At 43.2% G+C, this 27,281-nt stretch overlaps 1 protein-coding gene across 1 annotated transcript in view; it reads left to right on the top strand.

Annotated features, from left to right (window-relative positions):
* The window catches only part of PAN3 (poly(A) specific ribonuclease subunit PAN3), a 2,193,201-nt gene that overhangs the window by 994,168 nt on the left and 1,171,752 nt on the right, over positions 1 to 27,281 (top strand). Inside the window, exon 10 of the mRNA XM_044073269.1 lies at positions 18,932 to 19,048. Within this exon, the coding sequence (XP_043929204.1) occupies positions 18,932 to 19,048 (117 nt within the window). The remainder of the gene's footprint in view (positions 1 to 18,931; positions 19,049 to 27,281) is intronic.

Below are 27,281 nucleotides of genomic sequence, written 5' to 3'. Positions count from 1 at the left end.
TTACCCTGCTTAGAGGAAAAGCGACAAGTCCCCTGCAGCTTCAACAGACCAGGAGTCCGATGACTGTGAGGTATCTGATTATGAAGACATGCCCTTATCTGCTTATAAGGATTCAGATGCAGAGGAATCAATTCCCTCTGCCTCCCCTCCAGAGGAGTTTTCTTTTGGTGAAACCTTACATACCTTAAGAGAGCATTTCCACTGGGAATGCCAAGACTAGCCTCAGTCCAAAAACAGACTCTGGGAATTCCTAGATTTGCCACAGCACAGACCTATAGCAACCCCCCTGTCCTGGAGGTTGTTGATGTTTTTATGGAATCCAGTCTTACTCCTGATACTTTACCTCCTGCCCCTAGGAAACCAGACAGGTACTACAGAGTACCTGACACTCACAAATTTCTTTTCAAAAATCCTACTGCTGACCAAGAGATAATTTCCCAGGGGCCCAAAGGTATCAAGGCAACTACAGCCAAGACTCCCACCCCTTTGGTCAGGGATTCCAGAGCTTTGGGCAGATGGGGTAAGAAGGTATTTACCTCTGCTACTCTTGCTATTAGGGCATTAAATTGTCAGTTTCACATGCTGAAGTACCAGCAACATGTTATGGAACTTATTAAGCAAAAAGTGGCAACCATTACAAACTGTGCAGAAAATAAGGAATTGCATGAGCTTATGCACTCTGCAAGCCAAGTCAGCAGGCATACTTTGCAGTGCGGCTTTGACGCCCTAGAGGCATCTTGCTGGGCAGCAGTCACTGGTTCTGTGCTGAGAAGACGTGTTTGGCTCAAGGACCAGACCGTGCCAGACCATGCCAAATCAAAGTTATTAGACGCTCCTTTGAACAAGGACAGTTTGTTTGGCACCAAAACAGAAGAGGTTCTTAAAAAGATGGAAGAAAAAGCCAAGTCTATGCAGACTGTTAAAGAATTCTTACAAGTGCAACCACCTAGATTCAGTAGGCATTGCCCTTCCAAACACTCGTCCTTTCCAGCCCCCTCCTGGCCATCTCATACCAGGCCCAGGGGAAACAGACCACCCAGATTACAGTCTCAGGGTATGCAGAGATCTAAGCAATGGAGTGCCCACACCCCCAAAGCAGGGAGTGGTAAGCCACCTCCTTATGGAAAAAACTCACAATGACTTCTGCACTCCACTCCCCACCTCTGACCAATTGCTTGTGCCTCTAGGAGGAAAACTTGCCCTTCATGCAAACAGCTGAATGGCCATCACACAAGACCGATAGGTCCTCAACATTGTATCCCAGGGGTACAAGTTTTACTTCCACTCACTACCAACCCCAAGAGGGTTCCCAGACCTTCCTCCAAACCAGTGGGCAGAGGCTCAAAACCAAGTTCTATCCCTGCTCTCCATCAGAGCTATTCAGCCGGTTCCAGTGGAACAGATAGGTCAAGGATTCTATTCCAGACTCTTCTTGGTACCCAGAAAAGAGGGCTCTTGGTACCCAATCCTGGATCTTTCAATTCTCAACACCTTCCTGGTGGTACCAAAATTCAAAATGCTTACCCTGCAACAGCTTCTACCTATGCTAACCAAGGATGCCTGGTTAGTCACCCTAGGGAGTCATGCTGGGAGTATCTACGTTTCAGGGCCGGATCTGTGCATTATCAGTTCTCTGCACTTCCCTTTGGCTTATCCACTGCGCCCAGAGTATTCACAAAATGCCTGGCTCCAGCCATTGCATACTGCAGGCAGAGAAATATCCAAATTTACCTGTACTTGGACGACTGCCTGATTCAGGCAGACTTTCAGGAATTGCTGTTGCAGCACCTGACATTTATGAAAAACCTCCTCACTTCCTTGGGGTACACCGTCAACGAAAATAAATCAGAACTGCTACCCAGTCAAAGGATTGCATTCCTGGGAGCAAGCTTGGACACAGCATCCCAGATGGCATTCCTCACTTCAGGAAAAACAAGTCTATCTGACAGCCTACTTCAAACAAATGGCCACCAGAATCCAGCTATCCGCAAGAAAAATACTGCAGGCCCAAGGGTTCATGGCCTCATGTATACTGCTAATTCCATGTGCAAAACTGCATATGAGGAAACTTCAGTGGTACTTGGACCTGGAAACAGTCATTCCTATCATACCCTGTCTAAGGACAGTTTCTTTGGTGGGCAGAAGAATGCAACCTCAACAAGGGACTGTCCTTTACTCAACTCCAAGCCCCCCAGACCCTGACCACAGACACATTAGACTATGCCTGTGGAACACACATGGACGGCAAATGCATTCAGGGCCACTGGAGCCCAAGTCATATTCATCTGCACATCAACCAAAAAGAGATGCTAGCTATGCAGAACACCCTAACAGCTTTCAGATCCCTACTCTTTCCAGGACAACTTCTAATGAAAGCAGGCAACACCACAGTTATGTGGTACATCAACAAGCAAGGGGGGGAACACATTCCTACCCACTCTGCAGGCTAGCTATAGTTCTGTGGAACATGGCATTGGACATGCAAGTCCATCTGCAAGCTCAATTCCTGCCAGTCAAACAAAATTCACTGGCAGACGACTTAAGCAGAAATCTCCTATACCCACATGAGTGGCAGAGCCTAGCACCTTCAACCTTCTGATTCAGAAATGGCGGACCCCAGAGGTGGACCTTTTTGCCTCCCCCTACAACCACCAGCTCAGCAGATTCTGCACTAGGAACTCTCACAGCAGGGCCTGGAAAGTGGATGCTCTATCCTTTCAGTGGGTAAATCTGTTTACGCATTTCCACCCCTGCCCCTTCTCTCAAGAGTATTACTCAAAATAAGGCATGTCAGACCAAGGACAATTATGATTGCCCCGGACTGGCCACGCCAGCACTGGTACCCACTCCTGCGTAGCATGACATTGGTGTCACCATGGCAACTACATCCAAACCCTGCCCTGCTCTCTCAGCAAGAGGGGCAGATTTTGCATGCGCAACTGCAAACCCTAAAGCTTGCAGCCTGGCTTATCCCTTAAAGACTATCCCAGCAGCTCTAAGCAAACAAGTGCAGGACATTATTCTTGAAGCCAGAAGACCCAGTACAAGGAAATCCTACGCATATAAGTGGAAAAGATACTGCTCATGGAGCCTAGCTGAAGGAGTGGACACAACTCTGCCCTCCCTGCCATTAATTTTGGATTACTTAGCAGATCTACTCCACAAAGGCCTGTCCTCTTCCGTTAAGATTCATGCCTCTGCCATTTCAGCTCATTACAACACAGAGCCATCTCTCTTCTTGCACCCTCTTATCAAACAGTTCCCAAGAGGGGCAAACAACTTAAGGCCACCAAGGAGAGCACCCCCCCCTCTTGGGACCTTAACTTTGTACTGGAAAAGCTCACTCTTCCACCCTTTGAACCTGTAGCATCAGCAGACTTAAAATTCCTCTCTTGGAAAACTGCATTGCTTCTAGCCATCACTTCAGCTAGAAGAGTGTCTGAACTACAAGTACTTATGGCTGTGGAACCCTTCATTATTTTCCATGCTGACAGGGTCTCTTTCAGGACAAACCCTTCCTTTATGCCTAAAGTGTGCAGTGTGGCTCTCAATCAATCCATACATTGCCAACTTATTTTCCTAATCCTCAAAATAAAGGGGAAAGGATCTTGCACTCCTTGGATGTGCACAGACAGCTCAGATTTTACCTGGATTGGTCTAAGACCTTCAGAAAATCAGACCAGCTATTAGTCAGCTTTGCAACTGCGGCAGAGGGCAAGGCCATTTCTAAACAAACTATATCTAAATGGATAACACTTTGCATCCATTTCTGCTACAAGCACCATGGGAAACCAACCCCACAGGGGGTCAGAACACACTCCACTAGGGCAACATCTGCCTCTACTGCATTTCTCAGAGGAGTCCCTACCAGGGACATCTGGAAGCTGCTACCTGGAGTTCAGTACACACTTTCACCAAGCACTACCATTTGCCTATATTCTCCAAATTCAGGGCAGGCTTTGCAACAGCAGTCCTGCAGGGCATTCTAGCCAGCCCTAACTCTTCCTGACTGCCTCCACCCTTCTTCAGCTTTGGGAATCTACCCAAGTGTGACGACTGCAACAGTGAAAGACGAAGAAAATAGTACAGTTGTGTACACTTACCATAAATGTAGATGTTCGAGTGTATTCACTGTTGCAGTCCTGGTTTCCCTCCCACCAACCCCCTGGTTTCTATCTCTCTCTCCCCCCTTAATCTCTCTCTAGGCCTTTACACCCACCCCCCAATTTTCAGGGGAATGGGTATTGGTATTTACTTTTTACTGGTAAGTGTACACATCTGTACTTTTTGCTTCACAAAGTTCTACTTACTGAGTTTATAGAAATGCATCTTAAACATGTAGTCTTTAAAATAAATAACATAACAATAAATGAAGCAAACATCTACATTATGTTTACATATATCACATGTCTGGTTTACAGTTTTAAGCAAAGGCTACTCCTTAAATGATAAACCCAATGTACAGTATAACCATGATTATTGCCATTTTCCTTTCTAGCAAACTGGTTACTGCATATGTATAACGTGGGCTTGGAGGGCAGACACATTCTCCTTCAACTGGAAATGTGTTGTTGTATGAGTACCTTCCTCATGCTTCTGATTCCAAGTCTCTCTGCAGAATGTATACCGAGGGAAACCCTGGATGAATGCATATTGGCCCAGGCAAAACTGATCGTCTGCGGTGATACAGCTGGTGAGGAAACTGCTATGTTTTCTACCCTAGGTTGTATTCCTTTTGGGTTCTGGCCTCTGATCCACCCAAACTTGCATGGATGATCTGATTCTCATTACTCATGTACCATTTTTTTTCTAAGGACTAGCTGTATGTTATGAGGGAAGCCTTTGGAATAACTTGACTCACTCAGCACTCACCTCCCCACATACACAAAAAGGCTCATCACCTATCAAGCTAAATAACGTGCATACAAAACTACTCTTAATTTTACAGTTTCAACGATAACTCCTTTTTAATGACTTTAAAGACACTTAACTGGACTAACTAAAACACTACCCTTAGATGAGGCTGTTTGTACTTTTCAACACCGTATTCATGAACATTTTAAATAGCTTAGCTACTCTAACAACCAAGAGAGTAAAATTGGTCATGCTCCCTGGGAATACCAAAATGTTCATCCAAAATGGTCAAAGCCTGGAAAGAATGGCAAAATCAAAAAAAAAATTGTCAGAATATGCAGTGATTTAGAGAGTTACTTAACCTTGCAAACATATGCTCATGATGATTTAAAAAATATTACAATAATGATATTCTTGTATTCGTAACGATTTTAAAAATATTACAATAACCTGCAATCAAACTACAGATACACCCAAAGAAATTCTGACCCTTCAATCAAATACATCATCCAGGAACAAAAAAGCAACCCATCCCCTCCCCTAGCAGTTCTGATCTCAATATAGCTGTCCTTTTCAATAAAAACTTCATAGTCAGCACACAGCCCTCAGCAAGAATTTACCATTTAGAATTCCTCACACACCCAATCCTCTCTCCTGTAACCCAGCTACTCTCTCTCTAAAATGTGTTCCTACTCACACTATCAAAACACTAATTGTTCATCTCAAGCCTGGCTCTCCCTTTGCTAACAGCCTTCCAGTCAAATACCTCAAGGTAGCAGTTGAAGACGCAGCCTATCCAGTTTCTGTCTTAAACTGATCAATCCTTAAATCATGCGTGTTTGTATGGAGGAAAAATTCACACATTATACTTTTATTTTTTTTATTTATTTTATTTTTTATTGTATTTTACATTTGTTGACCGGGCTAGTCTAGCTGGATATATGTCCATTTTCAGCAGAAGCCCGAGGAGAAAAGCTCCACATAGAAAACTAACAGATACAGTACATTAAAACGTTAATTACAAGAATATTATGAGATGATTACATGTGTTCTAAGGTAACAAAACATTTTTTTTTTTTTTTGTATGAGAAGAGGGAGAAAGGATTTAGAAGTAGTTGGAAGACACACAAAGTAAAGAGTAGCAGGAATAAGAGAACAAAGTCATTAAAATGGGATTGTAAGAATTAGGTGAAGGGTAGTAAGTTGTTGAGACAGTAAGATGGCCAATTCAGTTGTTCCTGGTTACAGTAAGTCAGCATTAATGGTAGTGGAATTAAAGTAACAGAAAGAGAGAGATGCAGGAAAAAAAAAGAAGATATTGTTCAAGACTAACAGTGGGAGATGATTAGTCAGGGTTAGTACAGGGACATAGCCAGTGAGTTGTAAGATATGATTTAAGTTTCTTTTTAAATAGTGAAGTTGAAGAAAGAGATGTAAGTTCAACAGGAAGTAGGTTCCAGCTTTTGCCTACAGCGTTAGTGAAGAGGGATTCTCCTGCTCTGTTGTTAGATTTATGAGTAGAGATGAGTAATTTGTTTGCAGAGCGTAGGTTTGTAAGATTTTTATATGGGCAGATTAGACTTTTGAGGATTGGTGTATTGCTTGGATGATACAGGGTTTTGTGGGTAATAGCTGGTGAAGTAGAATATGGTTCTGTAGTTCCAGCCAACCCAGATGTTTCAGATTTTGGCAGTGGTGGGATCTAGCAGGAGAGCCTGTAGCAAATCTGGCAATGTTGTTGTAGGCTATTGATAGCTTGTTGAGGTTGCTTTTTGATAGGTTAGTATATATAGGAGATGCATAAAAGAGTGTTGAGATGAGATGGGTGTGGGCAATAGAAGTTCTTGCTATGGGAGTAAGGAAAGGTTTAATTCTATAGAGGGAGCCTAGTTTTCGGTTAACTGATTTTATTATGGTGTTAATATGAGTATCAAAGTTAAGGCTGTGGTCAATTGTCACTCCCAAGAGTTTAGTGGAAGTGTCAGGGGATATAATTGTATTATTTTTAGATTTGATAGTGAAGTAAAGTGGGGGTGACTTGAGTGTTGGAGTAAACAGTAGAAGTTTAGCCTTTTTAGGGTTAAGGAGGAGGCAACGCTGTAAAAACCAATCTTCGACAAATTCAAAGACCCTTTGGGTGAGTGACTGTAGTTCAGATGATTCAGTAGCTGAGGAAATTAAGGTAGAGTCATCTGTGTATTGAATGGATACAGCATGTGGGATGCTAGTAGACAGATCATTTATAAAGATAGAGAATAGAAGAGGGCCCAGAATAGAACCTTGGGGTACACCAAGAGAGACAGAAAGGTGGGAAGATAGAGTATTGTTCCAGAGTACTGCCTGTTGCCTATTGTGTAAGTAGGACTTGAACCACTGTATAGCTTGACTATCAAGTGAAAGGGACTTAAGTATATCCAGTAGAAGGTGATGGTTAACCATATCAAATGCTTTTGAAAGATCTATGAAGATAGCAGAGGACAGGGTATTATGGTTATGGTTCTTGTTAATATGGTCAGAGAATGATAGGAGGGCTGTAGTGGTGCTGTGGTAAGGTCGAAAGCCATGTTGCGAGTTAGCTAAAAGGTTATTTTGGAGGAGATGGTCTAGCAGTTGACGATGGATGCACTTTTCCAAGATTTTGGCTATGGGAGAGAGTAGGGCAATTGGACGGTAGTTAGAAAGTTCTGTTGAGTTACCACCTTTGTGTAGGGGAATTATATGTGAGATTTTCCATATGGATGGGATGATGCCTTCAGTGATGGTTCTACTAATTAGGATAGAGATAGGGTAGGCAATAGATTTTGCTGCTATTTGAAGATACTTAGGAGGTAAGAGGTCGGCAGAGGGGGTAGAGGGTTTAAGCTTTTGAAGGAGAGTACAGATAAAGGATGTAGGCACTGGTTGGAGTTGGAAAGTGGGTGGTGGGTTCTTTAAGGTCGAAGAAAGATTGGAGGATACAGGAGGTAGAGAGTTAGCAAGTGACTGGATAGCTTCAGTGAAGAAGGTATTGAAGGAATCGGCAATTAGTTTTGGAGTATTGGTGCTGATTCCAGAGGGGGTTGGTGTTTTAGAGTTGCTGGGATGTAGTAATTTATTGATTCCTGACCAGAATTTTTGTGGACTTTTTTGGTTGGAGTGTTGAAGCTGAAAGAAGTTTTTTTTGTCCAGTAGTATAGATGTTTTAGTTAAGTTTCTAAGTTGTTTAAATTTTAGGTGATCTGCAGAGGTTTTAGAGGAACGCCATTTGGCCCAAAATTTGTTTCTTAGTAGAATCTTTTGCTTGGTTTCCTTTGTAAGCCAAGGTGCAGTTTTGGTAGTGCTCCTTCTAGTTCGAAAGGGGGCATGGAAATCCAAGATTTCAAGGAACTTGGAGTTAGTGTGCCACTGCTTCATCTAGTTGCAGGTGTTTTAAGGATGACCAGTTGCATACACTCAGTTCATTCTGGAAGTGTTCTGGGTTAAAATGTTTATTACAACGAGATGTTTTAAATGTTGAGGGACTGTTAATATTGGACTTATGTTGAATTATGTATGTTAGTGAGTGATCGCTAATGTCTGCTGGTAGGATACCTGTCAAATATGATGTCGATAGAGTATTTATACTTCATAAAGGAGACAACTTAACTGAAACAGCCAACTGCAGACTTACTGCTGGTCTCTTTTCAAAAATACTGGAAAACTTGTTTCATAAGCAAGTATTTCTTTAACTACTGTAGGAAAAACTTCTAATTACCATGCAGCATGGTTTCTGACCAGCACACAGCCATACCTCTCAACCTGGAAACATCAAAAATCTGGACAAGGCTCATGAAAAATAGGTACAAATCTGTACGCTGATTAACATTAAATTTGCATGCATAATTGTGTAACCTCCACCCAATCCAATGGGATTGTGGGATATCAGCTTTCATATGCAAACTGAAGAACAGACTACCAAAATGTGGTCCCCCTGCAGCCATTCCAATGCCCCATTACCTGGCTATTTCACCCCATTTATCATAAACACTAATGTGTGCATACAGCTTTATTTCTACAATGATTATTTGGATTTTAGTTTTACATTTTACATCCCAGTGCACAAACACTAATAGGCATCTGCTAAACAAAGCAGCACTGTCTCACAATGAAAGTAGACCTGCCATTAAAACTTCTCTGCCCTTGAAACTCACATTCATTGAAACCCACACCCCATCCAAAGAAAATGCATCTGGCCTGTAGTAGATAAAGATTACCTTTGGGCTGTTTTCAAATCATTGGCCCCTTGCACACAAAACAAGAAACGTACATGTGTTTTTTGATACACCTTCCTGACTTTATTAAATTATATTCGTTGTATAATACAGCACACTTGATGTTCTTCATGTTTCACTGTTGCAGTCCTCACACATGGGTTATCTGCCTGCAGGTAGCCCTCAGTCGGCCCGAATACCAGAGACTTAGTATTTCTGCGTCGGTTGCTGTCACTCCAGGACTCCAGGACTGATGTCAGGGGTATAAAAACAGGCAGCAGACGCCATTACATCAGTCTTTCTTGCCGAGGAGATGAAGCAGAAGCAGTTTGCACGAGTGCCGGTCAGCCGCTACCTGAGTTTTCGTTTTCGAATTGAATTATCCTGAAATCTTCTAAAGCTAAGTTTCCCATTGGGGATCTTTTTTTTCTTGCTCTAACCGATATCAGAAAAAGTTAACAATTGGCTTGCCTATGGAAAACAATTACCACACCGGATTTCCATTCTTACTGCATCACCTGTTTAGGCCCAGACCACAACGTACCTCATTGTCAGTTTAGTGCCTTGTTCAATGCCCAAACTATTTGTTGTCTGGCCCTTATTGTTGCTAAATACTTTGTTCTCAATCTCCGTATTCCGGAATGGCTTCGGTAAGCCATCCGACCACCGATCTTCTGAAAAATGTAAGGATAAAGACAGAGACAGACCACACAGGTCCAAAGCTGCCGACGACGCTTCCATTCATTAAGCTAGTCGCCAGTTCGCCGGTACTCAGTGAGGTGCTTTCACAGCCCCTGATGCCCGCTTCAGTGGATTCACAGGCATCTACAGAGACCCGTTCAGATTGTGATATGCTGTGAGACACTTCTCCGACTATGGAACCTGTGGATGTCTCTACATTGGATGGGTCCGGAGCTGCTGAGCAGGCACCGGCTTCTGAGAAAGTTCTTCGCACTACCGAGGTTTGACACAAACCAACGACTTATTTCGCATCTTCAGTTCTGTCTACAACTGCCAAGTTTCTAAGGCCAAGAGTACGTGTTACTCCTAAAAAAACGACGACCAAAGCGCATGCACCTGCTCCCTTGCCACAACATCAAATGCTTAAAATGGAAGAAGACCTTATGTTGATTAGGGGAGGTCAGCCTTCCCCTACTAAGAGAAAGAGAGACCTGTCCTCAGCAGCTTCAACAGACTGAGTCAGATGACTCTGCGGTATCTGATTATAAAGACATGCCCTTAGGATTCAGATGCAGAGTAATCCATTCCCTCTGCTTCCCCTCCAGAGGACTTTTCTTTTGGTGAAACCTTACATACTTTAAGAGAGCATTTCCACTGGGAATGCCAGGACTATCCTCAGTCCAAAAAGAGACTCAGAGAATTTCTGGATTTGCCACAACATAGACCTTTAGCAATACCCCCAGTCCTGGATGTTGTGGATGATGTTTTTATGGAATCCAGTTTAACTCCTGATACTTTACCCCCTGTTCCTAGGAAACCAGACAGGTACTACAGAGTACCTGACTCTCACAAATTCCTTTGAAAAAATCCTACTGCTGATCCAAAGATAGTCTCCCAGGAGCCTAAAGGTATCAAAGCAACTACAGCTAAGAATCCCACCCCTTCGGACAGGGATTCCAGAGCTTTGGACAGATAGGTTAAGAATGTATATACCTCTGCAGCTCTCGCTTAAGGCTTTGAATCGTCAGTTTCACATACTGAAGTACCAACAACAAATTATGGAACTTATTAAGCAAAAAACAGGTACCTTTATAGACTGTGCCGAAAATAAAGAATTGCAAGAGCTTATGCATTCTGCAAGCCAAGTCAGCAAGCATACATTGCAGTGTGACTTTGACACCCTAGCAGCATCTTGCAGGGCAGCAGTCACTGGTTCTGTACTGAGAAGGCATGCTTGGCTTAAGGAACAGAACTTGCCAGACCATATCAAATCAAGGTTATTAGATGCTCATTTGAACAAGGACAATGTGTTTCGCACTAAAGCAGAAGAGGTTCTTCAAAAGATGGAAGAAAAAGCTAAATCAGTGCAGACAGTCAAAGAATTCTTGCAAGTACAGCCTCCTAGCTTCAGTAGGCATTGCCCCTCGAAACATTGGTCCTTTCCAGCCCCCTCAAGGCCATCTCAAACTAGACCCAGGGGAAACAGACCTCTCCCCAGACTACAGTCTCGGGGTATGCAGAGATCTAAGCAATGGAGTGCTTCCACCTCTAAAGCAAGGAGTGCTAAACCACCCCCTTACGGAAATAATTCCCAATGACTTCTCAACTCCACTCCCCACCTCTGCCCAACTGCTTGTGCCCCTAGGAGGAAAATTGCCCTTCATACAAAAAACTGGATTTCCATCACCAAAGATAGATGGGTCCTCAACATTGTATCCCAGGAGTACATAGTTTACTTCCACTCACTGCCAACTACAAAAGGGTTCCCAGACCTTCCTCCAAACCAGTGGGCAGAGGCACAAAACCAAGTTCAATCCCTGCTCTCTGTAAAGGCAATTCAGCCTGTTCCTGCTGAACAGATAGGTCAAGGATTCTATTCCAGACTTTTCCTGGTACCCAGAAAAGAGGTCACTTGGCGCCCAATCCTAGATCCTTCAATTCTCAACACCTTCCTAGTGGTACCAAAATTCAAAATGCTCACCCTGCAGCAGCTTCTACCTAGGCTAGGCAAAGATGCCTGGTTAGTCACCATAGACTTAAAATAAACCTATCTGCACATCCGTATAAGAGAGTCATGCAGGAAATATCTACGCTTCAGGACAGGAAATATCTACGCTTCAGGACAGGATCTATGCATTATCAGTTCTCTGTACTTCCCATTGACTTACCCACTGCTGACAGAGTATTTACAAAATGCCTGGCTCCAGCCATTGCTTATTGCAGAGAGAGAAATATTCAAACTTACCCGTAATTGAACGACTGCCTGATTCAGGCAGACAGTCATGAAATGCTGTTGCAGCACCTGACATTTGTAAAAAAAATCTTCTAACCTCCCTGGGGTACACCACCAATGAAAAGAAATCAAAACTAGTCCCTAGTCAAAAGAGTGTATTCCTGGGAGCAAGCGTGGACACGTCATCTTAGATGGCATTCCTCACTCCAGAATAACAAGCCTATCTGACAGGCTATTTTACTCAAATGGCCACCAGAACTCAGCTATCCGCAAGGAAAATCCTGCAGGCCATAGGGTTCATGGCCTCATGCATCCTAGTAATTCCATATACCAGACTGCAGATGAGGAAACGTCAGTGGTACTTAAAAAGTCTTTGGTGCCAACATTCTCACGATCTGGAAACCATCATTCCAATACCCTGTCTTAGGACAGAGTTTTTTTTGGTGGGCAGCAACATGCAACCACAGCAAGAGAATGCCCTTTACTCAACCCCATGCCGCCCAGACCCTAACCACAGAAGCATCAGACTATGCCTGGGGCACACATGGACAGCAAATCCATTCAGGGCCACTGGAGCCCAAGTCAAATTCATCTGCACATCAACCAAAAAGATGGTAGTTGTTGAGCATGCTCTGACAGCTTTCAGATCCCTACTCTCACCAAGACCCCTGCTTATAAAGACAGACAACACCACAGTTATGTGGTACATGAACAAGCAGGGGGAACCCACTCTTACCCACTCTGCAGGCTAGCCATGTCCCTGTGGAACACAGCTTTGAACGTGCAGGTCATCTGCAAGCTCAATTCCTGCCAGGAAAACAAAACTCACTGGCAAACGACTTAAGCAGAAATCTCCTAGACCCACACGAGTGGTAACTAGAGCCCAGCACCTTCAACCTTCTGATTTAGAAATGGGGGACCCCAGAGGTGGATCACCAGCTCAGCAAATTCTGCACCAGGACACCTCACAGCAGGGCCTGGAAAGTGTATTCAGTGTCCTTCCAGTGGGCAAATCTCTCTCTATGACTTTCCCCCTCTACCCCTTCTCTCAAGAGTATTGCTCAAGATAAGACAGGACAAACCAAGGACAATTCTGATTGCCCCGGACTGGCCACGCCAACACTGGTACCCTCTCCTGTGCAGCCTGTCACCGGTGCCACCCTGGCAGCTACACCAGAATTCAACCCTGCTCTTTCAGCTGGGGGGACAGATCTTGCATCCGCAACTGCAAACCCTAAATCTTGCAGCCCGGCTTATTCCTTGAATTCTCCCCCAGTAACCAGCCTAAGCAAGCAGGTGTTGGATGTCATTCTTGAATCCAGAAGACCCAGTACAAGGAAATCCTATGCTGATAAGTGGAAAAGGTACTGCTCCTGTATTCAGTCTAAAGGAGAGGACACAACTCTGCCCTCCCTGCCCCTAATCCTGGATTACTTAGCAGATCTACTTCAGAGAGGCCTATCCTTCTCCTCCATTAAGATCCATGCCTCTGCAATTTCGGCTCATTACAACACTGAGCCACCTCTCTTCTCTCACCGTCTTATCAAACAGTTCCTGAGAGGGTCAAACAACTTAAGGCCATCAAGGAGAGCACCCACTCCTGCTTGGGACCTTAACTTTGTACTGGAAAAGCTCACGCTACCCCCTTTGAGCCTGCAGCGTCAGCAGAGTTAAAATTCCTCTCTTGGAAAACAGCCTTGCTTCTGGCCATCACTTCAGCTAGAAGAGTGCCTGAGCTGCAAGCTCTTATGACTGTGGAACCCTTCATTATTTTCCATGCTGACAGGGTTTCCCTCAGGACTAACCCTTCCTTTATGCCTAAAGTGGTGTCCAGTGTGGCTCTCAACCAATCTATCCGTTTGCCAACTTTCTTCCCTAATCCTCAAAATAAAGGGGAAAGGATCCTGCATTCCTTGGGCATGCACAGACAGCTGAGATTCTTCCTGGATAAGATTAAGCTCTTCAGGAAATCTGACCAGTTTACTAGTCAGCTTTGCACCAGGGGCAGAGGACAAGGCCATTTCAAAGCAAACAATTTCCAAATGGATAGCGCACTGCATCCATTTCTGTCACAAGCACTATGGGAAACCAACGCCTCAGGGGGGTCAGAACACATTCCACTAGGGTAACTTCTACCTTTTCAGCATTCCTCAGGGGAGACCCCTACCAAGCACATCCTGGAAGCTGCTACCTGGAGTTCTGTACACACCTTCACCAAGCATTACCACCTGCCTATTTTTTCCATATCCAGGGTGGGTTTTACAACAGCAGTCCTGAAAGGCATACTAACCAGCCCCAACTCTTCTTGACTGCCTCTACCCTTCTTCAGCTTTGGGAATTTACCCAAGTGTGATGACTGCAACAGTAAAACATGAAGAACATAGTACAGTTGTGTACACTTACCATAAATGTAGATGTTCTAGTATATTCACTGTTGCAGTCCGGGTTTCCCTTCCTCCAGCCCCCTTGTCTCTCTCTCTCTCTCCTCTCTGTCTATTACTCACCCCTTTCAGGGGTATTGGTATTTACTTTTTACTTGTGGTGTTTTCCCCACCATAACTTAGCTCCCTATTTGGGGGTCTCCTGACATTTGGGGCAAGAAAAACTGATGTACTGGCGTCTGCTGCCTGTTTTTATATCCCTTACGACCTGATGTCAGTCTTGGAGCGACAACAACTGACACAGAAATACTAAGTCTCTGGTATTCGGGCCGACTACCTGCAGGCAGGTAACCCAAGTGTGGTTACTGTAACAGTGAATACACTCAAACATCTACATTTGTGGCAAGTATACACAACTGTACTTTAGACAGAGCGCATTTTGCATTTATTGTTTGAACATTTTTCCAGTAGGCAATGAAACAAAATGCATGAACTAATAATGACAAAACTGCCCAACTCAGAACATTTCTATCATAAAAGTCTACTTCCACACTATAAATAGAATGACAGTAGTGTAAGCCATAGGCATTTTACACAGCTTCTCACACTTATTTTCAATTTCAGTTTTTTTTTTTGGGAGGGGGCAAAAGGCCAAAAACCAGGGACACATTTTAAACATTGCTTGTATAATTTTGGAAAGTTGCTAGAATAAAATGTTACCACCATGCATTTCACTGGCAAGTTTTGAAACCAGGACCCTGTGCACTACAGTCCGAGCAACTTACCACTATGCCAAATCAGCAGTTTCCTGAAAGATAGGAAGACTGAAACTTAAATGACTTATCATTTAGTGAATTCAGTTCTCACTTCTCACCATAGCTCTCAACCTCTTGGCACAAAGAACCTGGACAAAGCCAGTAATGGGGGAATACAAATTAAATTCTCACTTCTTTCCATAGTTGTCAACTCTTAGCACAAAAAACCTGGGCAAAGCCAATAATGGGGGAATACAGCCCCAAAATAGGGACACATTTCAAATACTGATCTTATAAACTTAGAAAATTGCTAGAATAAAAGGATTTGTGTTACCATTTATTTTCTGAAGAATATGAAGTCTGAAATTCAAATGCCTGTCATTATTTAATGAATTCAATCCTGCAGTGATTTGCCACAAAAATCCTGAAAAAACACAGATTTTATGAGGAACAGATCAAAAATATGAGGCACAAATTTACAAGTGGTGGTGGCTAGGTACTTTAGGCTCTTTTTACCTTGTACCCAAGGTACAGGGTTTGAGCCTGATTACCTCTAGCCACCAGGTGTATTAAAATGGGGGCATTTTCACTCACTCACACACACACACACACACACACACACACACACACACACACACACACACACACACACACACGCCCTGACGGAGCTGACGTCATCGCGTACGTGATTACATCATTTCACAAAGGGAGAAAAAATAAAAAAACAAAAAAAATCGGAACTGAAGGGGTGCCACTCGGGAATCGTGGCAACCTGTTATTTGGACCCCAAAACTTGGTAAAAATGGAGTAATTCGGTATGTTTGGGAGGTATGCACAGCACAATCTCTGTCCATATAACCTTCCTAGACACTGTCAAGAAAGTAAAGGATAACTGCAAACTTTTCTAGACCTGTCTAAAGCCTTTGATACTGTATTACACAGTAAGCATCTCTTCCATGTGTCCTCTCAGGGCTTATCACAAGAAACTCTCCACTGATTTTTAAAAGCTACTTGACTGGCCATTAGTAACCTGTCGGGTGGTGCAGTACTCCCTCTCCCTTCCTGCCTGTTGTCACAAGAGTACTCTGAGGCTCCATTCTTAGCTGTTCTGATATTCAGTGTATTTATTAATAGCCTTCATACCTCTTCCATAGAAGCCTCCCTAATCTAGTACCCCAGTGATTCTAGCCTAATTTGTTCCTCCAGTAAGACCAAGCTACACCTATTCTTCCGTAAATCACTTACAAAGGTAAGGGGGCTTTCAAATTACTTCTCGTAACACCTGAATCGTAGTAGTCCCTCATTCCAAATTGTTAGGTTTATAATCGACAACTCAACATTTCATCTTCACATTCATAATAATGTAAAGAAACTGCAGACTAGTGATGTATGGATCTAAAATCTTGCTCTCTAATTCCACCAAATCATCACTAGCCACTGCTTTTCTCCTACTTACACTCATGTAGAGTACCCATCCTCACTTATATTCAATCCAGTCTAAAAAAGCAAATTGCTACAAAGCTTTAATACGTTAGCCAAATTTGGTACTTGGAAGACATTGTTGATTTCACCACTTCTATGCCCTTGGAGAGCTAAACTGACTTGAATTCCCCACCACCTGACATATACTCAGCTACGTATTACCAATAATATTGTACACAAACCTTCAGCCTGCCATGCTGCTAACGTTATTCTTCATAGCTCACCAACCCAGTAGAACCTTTCAATCCAATGATAAACAAATGACAATTCACAAAGTTCTGCAACAGGAGCCCAGAGAGGGGAGCCTGAGTGACGAGATGACTTCCTACTTGGACAGGTGTATTTTTATATGCTTTCCCTCCCTTCCCTTTAGCCCCAGGGTTTTGCAGAAGCTCAGTAAGGACAGGTCGTGGATTTTCCTTTTTTTTTTAAGTAAACAACTTCTAGCCCAGGCAACACTGGTTCTCCCTCCTGCTAATCTTGCCGGGTAGAACAACCTGGTACCGTCCCAGCATGTGTGGACCTTCTGTCACAGGACAGGGGTGGAAGATCTAGTGCTCATCCCCACCAGGAACACATTTTTGGAAGATGTGGTGTACAAATACACACAGACACTCACACAGACACTCACACAGACACTCACACAGACACTCACACAGACACTCACACAGACACTCACACAGACACACGACAAAAAATCCAGCATCAGGAAATCCTGTAGAGCTGAGCAGAAAAGAAAAACTAACCTTGCCACCCTAGCTGCTTCAGCTTCCATCAAGATGCTGACATTTAAAACTGCCTTAATGGTAGCCTTGACCTGTGCATTTTGTTTTTGCAAATGAAAAATAAGGCAAACCTGAAAGCAAATGGACCATCTCTAAAATAGATTGCTGTAACTGGATTGCATTTTGTTATCTGCAGCATGGAAAACAAGTCCTTGTCTCAGTCTGGTCCCATTCTGCTAGAATCATGGTTGCCATCACAGCCTTCTTAAGGTTGCCTTCTTCTAAGCTGTTATGGGAGCAACATCTTTGTCATCTGTATACACCTTTTCCAAGCATTACAGTTTTGAAACCATGTCCAGGGCCAGGGCAAGATTTGTCTCCCCATCCTGCAGATGTTGGTGTCCCCTGCTTCATTGCATGTCAACCACCCAACATTAGCAAGTTTTTCAGAGTCATCCCTGGAGTCTGTACTACAGCAGTGAACAGAAGAGAAGGTAGTATAGTTCTAGGAGCTTTCCAAAATTGTACTACTACGAGTAGATTTAATTGCTGCAATTCACTGTCTTCCTCCATACCTTCTGTCTTTTGCCCTGTGTTGAGGCTTGTAATCTGTTCAACTTCTTTTACTCTCTGTTAGATCCTTTTCAAGATTTCTCTTTTTAACATCCCGACATAGGATTGGACCACATCTGCGCAACTCATGCTGTGGACTTTGACATGTGTATTTGCAGTGTCAGGCAAGAAAGACCTGTTGCTGGTGCCTGACTACTGCTCTTTATACCACTGCTGTCCTGATGATTGAAGGGCAGGGAGTCTACGGGGCCAAGGAGGGAGGTAAGAGCTCTGGGCTTTGGGTCAGCCTCTGGCTGCTATAGGCTGGAAATCCCAAGAGTCAATACTCCCAACAGCAAACCTGTATGAACATCCGTAATTATGGTAAGCTCCTAGCATAACTGTACTATCTTCAGAGAGAGGTCACTGTAACAGTAAAACTTCTTTCCTTGTTCTTGCTGTGTGGAAAATCTGTTTATAGTTGACACGCACTTAGTATTTCACTTTTATTGGTCATCTTAAATCCCTTAAGTGTAAAAGATGGTTGGAGTGCGTTAAAATGTTTGCTTACATAAGTAGCTTTGAGGAATCAATGAGCATCGGTGAGTGCTGGATTTATATAGTCTCATACCAGCTAGGTATGTACCATTGTGGGTATGAGACCATTATTAGCCTTTGCTGGGAAGAAAGGTTGAAAAATGTGAGCAGAGCAAGGGATACAGAAGTTGAATAAATACAGATATGCTATGATATACTTTTATAGTGACTTTCCTAAGACTTGTTCAGTATCTTGTGTATCTGTGCTTTATCTCAGTGTCCACTTTAGAAAGCGTACCTTTGGTGTTAGTAAAACAAAGAAACTTTCTAAGATCTGTTAAATATCTTGTATGTCTGTACATTGTCTCAGTGTCTGACATAAAAGTGCTCTTTTGGTACTGGTAAAATAAAAGTAGATTGGTACCCCACTAAAAATGAACTGCATCCATTCCTCCGTAAGGTATGTCAGTAACATGTCTTGTAATTCTCTGTCTGTTGCCAGGTTTTCGCCTTGTGAATACGAAGTGCATGGTATTGGTAGACATGTGGAAGAAAATCCAACATTCTAACATCGTAACATTGCGTGAAGTGTTTACCACTAAAGCATTTGGAGAGTACTGTAAGTTTCCTGAGTTTTTGTTGGGTGACTTGTCCTTAAGCCTCCTAGTTTCTTTTATTCGTATACTGTGCATACAACTTTATTAATTTTTTTATGGATAATGTATATTTTTCCTGTTCTACATCTGAAAAGGTTTTCCATTTCTCTTCTGTTAAAGGATCTTGCTTCAGCAGTCAGTGTTATTCACACAGCAGTATATACATCTTAGCAATGGAGTGGTTGGCAACCTGCATTTCACTATTAACAGAGTGCTTCTTCAGTTGTTAGGTTGTATTAACTTTGTAGTTGATGAAGGGAATGAGGCCATTAGTATTTGAAATGATGCAGAATATATATTTTGTAGTTCAGTGATTTGCACAGTTGCTCCTGTTACATTGTTATTACTTATTGACTACTGTTGTATGCTTGCCAAAACTGGCATTACTGCAGGAATTACAGAAATATGGGATGCAGTGCAGGTGTGTGGCACTCCTCTGCTGTAGATGTAGGTCTATGTCAGTCCCCGTCCCTTATCTGTTTTAGCAGTAGGACATTCTAAGGGTGTGTGATAATTTAATCTTCACTCTTGTGGCTGTGAAACAGAGAGTGCATAGTGCATCCTTACAGTGGCCTTTTTGCCACCTGAAGATGTGGTCATCCTACTGTACTTCAAAGGGTACCTTTGTTTATCAAGTTAAAAGTAATGGATCCAGACATCTGATTATATCTATAGGGTTTGACTCCCCTGACCTGGGAAAACCCAGTCCTGATTTGACAGGTAACACCGTTGTTTTATTGGCTACTGCTGCTAGGATTAAATCCTAAATTTTTCCCTCCATCCGCCTAGGCTGTTTGGGCTGTCCTCAGTGAGGCAGATCCAAGCTGACAATTTTTAAAGCTTCTCCAGGGATACATCTCTCCCTCTCACTCCCCCGTAAAGTTATGTATGTGCTACAGTACTTCTCAGATCTCATATGCCACTCAAAACACACAGGTGATTCTCCAGCACTGTGCTCAAGCTTATTCAGATACGAGAAAATTGCTTTTTTTCCCCCCTGAGGCTATTGGGCTTCCTTCTCTGAAATTGTCCTTTGCTCCCCCCCAGAGGTCTTTCTTTCTCAATAACTTTATTAACAAGTATTTTCCCTGTCTATTTCTCTCTCAGGTGTGCCAAAGCCTGTCCTTTTCATTGTCCTGTATGGACATCATCCATCACAGTTGCTCTTCTACATGGAACCTTATTTATATTAAAAAGTGCCTAACTTTTGGGCACAAAAATTCCAACTCAGGACCCTCGCTCATAATGTGTGTTTTGTCGTGGTCCTAAATACCAGCATGTGCCTTGGAATGTTTGCTGTTCCTTTAGCCAGATGATCCTTCTTGACAGGAAAAACAAGCTGATTTTAAGAATGATTCTCCCCAACTGAGTGGAAGATGTACCTGGCTCATTGTGTGCTTCAGCTTTGACCATTCAGCAATCCAAAGGAGCTGAGTAGCATGTTTCAAACCCCACAAAAATAGACAAGGCTAAAGATAAAGACAGAGACAGGGATGAGATAGCAGAGTCAGGAATCGAGAAGAGAATAAAAGAAAGAGAAAAAGACCACTGAATCACAGACTTTCTTCCCTGGCTCATAAGATTTCCATGTTTTCCAAGACTTTCTCTGTTTGGCTGAGACAGTTTCGGATATTGCTCTGCCCCAACCTCCATTTCCGTACTGTAGTGATTCCAAGACCATTATCTCAGATCATTCCCCTAACATACTTTCTTCCCCAGGCTCATGGTCTTTGGAATTGGAGCTTTTCAGATTTGTGAACTCCAGGCCATCTTCTGCAGCATCCATTTGGTCCATCAGATCTTCTAAGAGTTTAGTTGATGTCAGGAACAGATTATGGAAGCCATTGTGAAGACTTGGATAGAGGTGGAAAGGGGTCAACACCAGTCATCCAAGATCAGTGTGCCCCAACTTTTTCTAGTCTTTTCTTGCCCTCAGGTGCCTCTGCTTTGACACTGTTGTACCGGTCTCTGCTTTGGATCTGACCAGATCCTTGGTTCCAGAGATTCATTCTTCTAATCCTTCTCTGTTGGTTGTACCTTGGATTGACAAGGGACTTCCTCAGTGCCATCAATTCTGACATCTGCTTTCAAAGTCTTTGAGAAGATGTTAGCTTATCCTATGTGGAAAGAGGATGTTTCTGATACCTCTGCCCCCCCCCAGACTTCCCAGTGTATATATAGCCATCACCACTCTTTCGTACCATGGACAGCCCAGCTCTGATGGCTTCAATCCTTCCCTACCTCAAGGGAGCAGACACATCTGACTCCTGTACTCCAAGCCCACCTGAAGAGCACTGAAAGTGTAAGTGCAAAAGGAGGCACTTGGATTCCTTTCACGAGTCTCTCACAAAAGACACCAGTCTCAGTGAAGGGGAGGGGTCCCCTAGAATTCCTCCAGAAGACACCAAGTTTGTTTTTCTAGGCTTTTGGAGTTGGCCCATCTACTACCTGGGCAGTCGCTTCTGCTGATTGTCTCATTCATATGGTCCCCCAGGGAATTCACCTGGACACTGATGTTGACTGACTTATGGTTTCAGCAGCCACTAAAAAAGAGCTGCCAGAGGAGAGCTCCACACTCCATCCTGCAAACAAAGAATTCTGAGTGGGGGATCATTTTTGGAAGGTATGCTTATGCTTTAGGAACCTTTTCCCTTAGAGCATTGAATTATATTTCTCACATTACTAGGTATCAACCGGTGACACTAAGACCATGGAAACCGAGCTGGCTGTTACGTTGTCCATCACTAGTTTTTTGTGGCTTGCATCTGAAACCGCTGATGGTGCATCTAGGACAGCAGGTACTGGCATTGCTATCTATTGCCATGCTTGTCTAATATTGAGATTTCACTAACAACTTTAAAGCATCCTTCCTGAATGCTCCCTATAGTGGTTCATTTCCGTTTGGGCCAAAAGACACTTTATCAAAGAGTGAGGAAGAAGGCAAAATGATTTTTGGCAGTGGAGCTAGTTTTTCTGACCTACAATGATTTTACTCAAAGAATCAAAGAAGAGGTAAGTAGCACTGGTCCCAAAAATCACAACATTTTACTTTTCACTCCTCTTCCAATAGAGTCCCCTACAATAGTGAAGTGGGACTCCAGTGGATGCTGCCCCAGGGACAGAGTAGATCTGCAGAATTAAGGGTTTAGAGGTCCCTTCTCTGCCAAACCCTTTCAGCCTTCCTGAAAATTTGCCCACCTGCTCCCTTCTGGAGGCAGTTGTAGGGCACCTGTTTTTTCGCCTTCAGTGTTAAATGCTCTTGACACAGGATTCTTGGGTGAAGAGTCATAGCCAGAGGCTACAAAAATCCTTTTTTTTCCCTATACCAACCCCTTTCTTACAAAACTCTTCCAGATGTCTGACCCTGTCATAGAAGAACTGCAGCTCAAGAAATCTTCCAGCTACTAGAAAAGAATCATCCTGAAAGTCCCACCAGACCACAAATGATCTAGCATCTACTCAAGGTTCTTTTTTAGGCCTGAAAAAGAACAAGGACCAACAAGGACCTCAGGCCCATGTTGGACCTCAGCAACTTTAACACGTGAAAAAAATACAAAATTCTGAATGCTTATGGCATAATTCATTCTTCCTGCCCTCCGGAAAGGGGATTAGATGTGTATGATAGACCTTAAGGATGCCTATTAACACATGAAGATCACAAGCCAGTTGAAAGGTTTCTCTGCTTTGGCTGAGAGAGTGTCTTTATCAATTCTGAGCATTGCTGTTTGGTTTCACTGTAGCCTCGTGTGTTCACCAAGTGCATGGCAGTAGTAGCAGCATCTTAATCTGCTGCTAGTATCTCCCTTTTCCTGAGGAATACATTGTAAAGCTTCTCCAGCCTTTCTCCTGTCTCCCTCTGTTCACTTTTGTCATATTTACTGCTTCTCTGATTGTTTTTCTTGGTGTTTCTCCAGTCTCTCAAGGTGTCTGTACTGCTGTGTAACTCTGCTTTTTGAAGTGCCTCCCTTGTTCATTCCTGTTTTCTCCTGGTACTCTGGTTTTGCCTGCTTTTGTTGTATTTTCTCACTGTGAACTGCATTCCATCTTTTTCCCATTGTACACCCATCCAGTGTCTGCTATCCATTTGCATTACTTCAGTCATCATCCTCGCTTATCCCTTCGCACTTAAGTTACTATTGTAGCCGACCCAGAATCCCTTGCAGCATTTAAACCTCTGCGCCTTCTTTTTCACTCTTTTCCCGACCCTGTAGTGGACCCGTGGTTTGCAAATGGCCGAATTGAGTGAGCATTCTCTTTGGTTGTGTGGATTTTTTTTGTAAACATTAGCTACCTTTTTTTGCTGCTGCCTACAATAGCCTAATTTCATCTAAGCATTGTTTGCCTTTTTATCTTTGGGAAAAATATTACAATTACGTAAGTTGCTAAACTGCACAAGTGAGATGGGGTTAAAGCTGTGGCTACTTTTTGGATTCTAACATTAGTCTTGGCCTTTCTCATTGTTACTAAGAGTGATGGTCTTAAGCTAGCCCTGACACTGATGATATTAATAGTGACCTGTATGTCCTCCGCTGATTGTATTGCATTTTACTACCCTGCGTGCTTGCTCACTCTTCACCTTGATACAGTAGTTGCACTCATAGTTTGCTGATTTGAACTCATAAACAGAAATGTCGCCAGCATGATATATATATTGTACAATGTTTTAATGTGCTGTTTAGGCTGCTGATTTGAATGTACAAATTTGTACAGTGCTTGTACCTTTAAGAAACAGTGCAGTTTTTTGAGCCACATGCCGGTAACAGCGTAGCTTAGTCACCATCTCCTTAAAGTGTTACTGATACTGTGCTGCCTGTTTTCTAGGCTACGACAGCTATGTAATATCTGCTCTCCTGATTCTACAGTTTGTTCAACATTTGTTTTAGAGTGTTTCCAGTTTTCTTTTTCTTTTTTGGATTTGATTTTGTGACTGAGAACTGGTTAACTGCCTCACAGCTGTATTTTGGATTCTGCAGTTTGTGGTACATTGTTAATATAGCTATATTTTAAAGCTATGTATTTGCCTAATTGTGCCTATAGCTTGCTATATGTTTATATTGCACCTGAACTGTTTGTGCTGTTTTACTGTATATTTTTTGTCAGTAATTAGCAGTGTACCTGAATTGATTGTGCTGTATACATTGCTTGCTGCCTCACTTATTTTACTGTCACTGCTCAATTTCTCCTTAAACACTGTAGCTATCAACCCTCTGTGCACGCTTTATCTCCATACCTCCCTCTCTGCTTAACTTGCATCCACACACAGTCTCTCATACTTTGAGACCCTCCCATGCAATCCTTGTTAGTCTACTTTCACACACAGCTCTTACTTGCAAACACGTCTCTTTCTCTTAGTCACCCTCACATACTGTCTACCCCCCCACCATACACACAACCTTTCTTTCCAGCTGTATACTATTACTTGTTTGTCCCCTGTATTCCTAACCCCCTTTCTCTCTCAGGTTAACAATAGCTACACCTTCAAGCCCACAAGCCTACCCTGCCTGGACCTACCTGAAATTCAGTCTTCTCAGCTTAGCCTCTCACCTATATTGTATAGTTCAAGTATGTCCTATCTAAGTTTGTATACTTGGATATAAATCTCAGTATCATTACTGCTCTCCCACAGCCGGCGGCAGCGTGCACATCACCATTTCCACTTCCTATCTGTGCCATGTCTGCCATGCCCTCCTTGCTTTCCTTTGCCCACCATTGCCCTCTCCAGCAAGTTGCACTCTAAAGTTCCTGTCCTGCTGCTCTCCCCTCTTGTATCTCTGTTTTCTCTCTTCTAGGCTAAACATTCCTTTCCTACTCTACCGCATTTGCTGCTGCTCTCATTGGTATATCTCTGTATCCCTTTCCTATTCTATCGTGTTTGCCCAATACCAGTTTTCTTACTCTGCTGCTGCTATCTCCCTTTTTCTGAGGAATACACAGTAAAGCTCTCCAACCTTTCTTCCATCTCCTCCTGTCTCTCTTTGCTCACTTTTGCCATACCTACTGCTTTTCTGATTGTTTTTCTCCAGTCTCTCGGGGTTTAGCCCAGCTCCGTTTGCCCTCACTAACACTCGGACTCACTCCGCTCCCCTACTCTACCCCCATTCCCACTTCAATTACAATTATACTTAACCACTTCTGCACACACCCCCTTTCTTTGGATGCAAACATATGTGACTACCTCTGTAACATCCCTCCCTCTGTCCTCCGTCCCATTACTCCTCTTTCCCCAATGGTTGTCAGTTTTCCTGGCCAGGTGGGAAGTTATTACCACAATAATTGGGGTCATCTTCATCATCAAAGATGGTTATGCCATGTCTTAGGAAATATTCCTCCTCTGAAAGGCATGCCACAACCTCCTCAAACCAAATAGCCCTTCTGGCCCCCATTCAGGACCTCTTGAATCAGGGCACCATTGAGCAAGTCCCAAACTACTTCATGGGAAGAGGGTTTTACTGTAGGATTTTTCTTGTCCCAAGGAAAGAGCAGTGGAGACCCATCCTAGAATTCTCTCTTGAAAGTACTTAATTGAAGGTACCATCTTTCAAAATGCTCTGTCTTCATACTCTTCTGCATTTCACCCTCTACTAAGCTTTCTTTGTGTGTCTAGATCTGAAGGATGCCTACTTATACATACCAATTCATCCTTCTTGTAGGAGGTTCTTCATGTTTTTCTTTGGCTCCTTGGATTTTTCAGTTTGCTGATCTGTCTTTTGTTCTTTCCATAGCTCCAAGAATGTTCGTAACTTAGGGAATCCAGATTGTCCCCTAACTGGATGACGTACTGCTCCAAGCTCTCTTCACAAATTCTTCTTCAGCATCTTCACTTCACTCTCCAACTTCTGAGGGGCCTGGGTATCACTAGAAACTACAAAATAATCACACATGGTCCCGACACAGGATCTGGTTTTCCTGGGCTGGCAACTGGGCACAAAATGCATGGCTTCCTCCCCCAGTAGAAAGTTCAGTCTGTCCATTTTGTTTCCAAAATCTCTCCTCTGCAACCCATTGCACACAGCAAGAGAAATGCCACTGACTTTGGGATTCATGGCTGCCACCATCTACCTATGCTCCATCAGTGGCCAGACTTCACATAAGAAAATTCCAGTGGTACCTGAAATCTGTGTGCTCCCAACAGTGTCACCCATTGGACACCTGGATTCCCCTACACCATTGTCTCAAAAAGGAGCTACTTTGGTGGAAGAAACAGGCCATCCTCAATCCAGGTCTGCCATTCACACCACCTCCTTCTCTTCAGCAGGCGCGCACACATGCCTTAGTCGAGGTTGGGGGGGGCATGGACAGGATCATACCAAGTGCAGGAGAAATGGCTACCTCACTACCCAAAGGAACATATTCTGAAAGACATAAGGGCTCTTCAGATTTTCACCCATCTTTGGAAACCCAGGCCACTCTTTGTGTACATAGACAACACCACAGTCTTGTGGTACATAAACAGGGAGGCACCAGGTTTTACATCTATGCAGTTTATTACTGGAGACATGGAACTTGGCATCCAAAGTAAAACTCATGCTCACAGCCACATACATCCCTTCTCATGACAATGTACTAGCAGCCTCCCTAAGCAACTCTCTGGAGGAACCCCACAAATGGACTTTGAAAAGAGAAGTTTTACAGATTACCTTTCAGTGCACTCCGCAGACAGATCTCTTTGCATCACTAACCAGCCATCAGCTCCCCCATTTCTGTCCCAGAGACCCTTGTCACACAGACTAGAGGGCAGATGCCTTTTCCTTCCAGTCAACATGGACATTCCTTTATGCTTTTATTCCTCTGCTTCTTTCCAAAACTCTTCTCATTGCATAAAAAGAAGCACCCAAACTCCTTTTACTGGCAAGATTTTGGTCAAGACAGCATTGGTTCCCCTGCTATTTCATCTGACAAAGAAATTACAGGAGAATTAATCTTCAACTGAACCTAATTACTCAACAAAAAGGCTTACTGCTGTACCCAAATTTTCCATCTCTCATCTTGACCCTATGGATGATAGGATTTCAGTTCCTCTAAAATACACTTCTTTTCTGAAAAGGTTGTTCAAGTCCTACAAGAGGTCAGGAGACCCAGTACTTGAAAATCTTAACATTGCTAAATGGAAATTGTTTTCCTCTTGGTGCCGCAAACATAGGATCCACTCATCAGAAGTTCCTGCTATATTGCAATATCTCTACAAATTACTTTTGA

This window comes from Protopterus annectens, chromosome 5.part1 (assembly GCF_019279795.1).
Source record: "Protopterus annectens isolate FY-2018-M chromosome 5.part1, PAN1.0, whole genome shotgun sequence".
Lineage (NCBI taxonomy): Eukaryota > Metazoa > Chordata > Ceratodontiformes > Protopteridae > Protopterus > Protopterus annectens.
The sequence above is the reverse complement of the archived record's forward strand: the minus strand, read 5'-3'. Positions and strand labels throughout refer to the sequence as shown.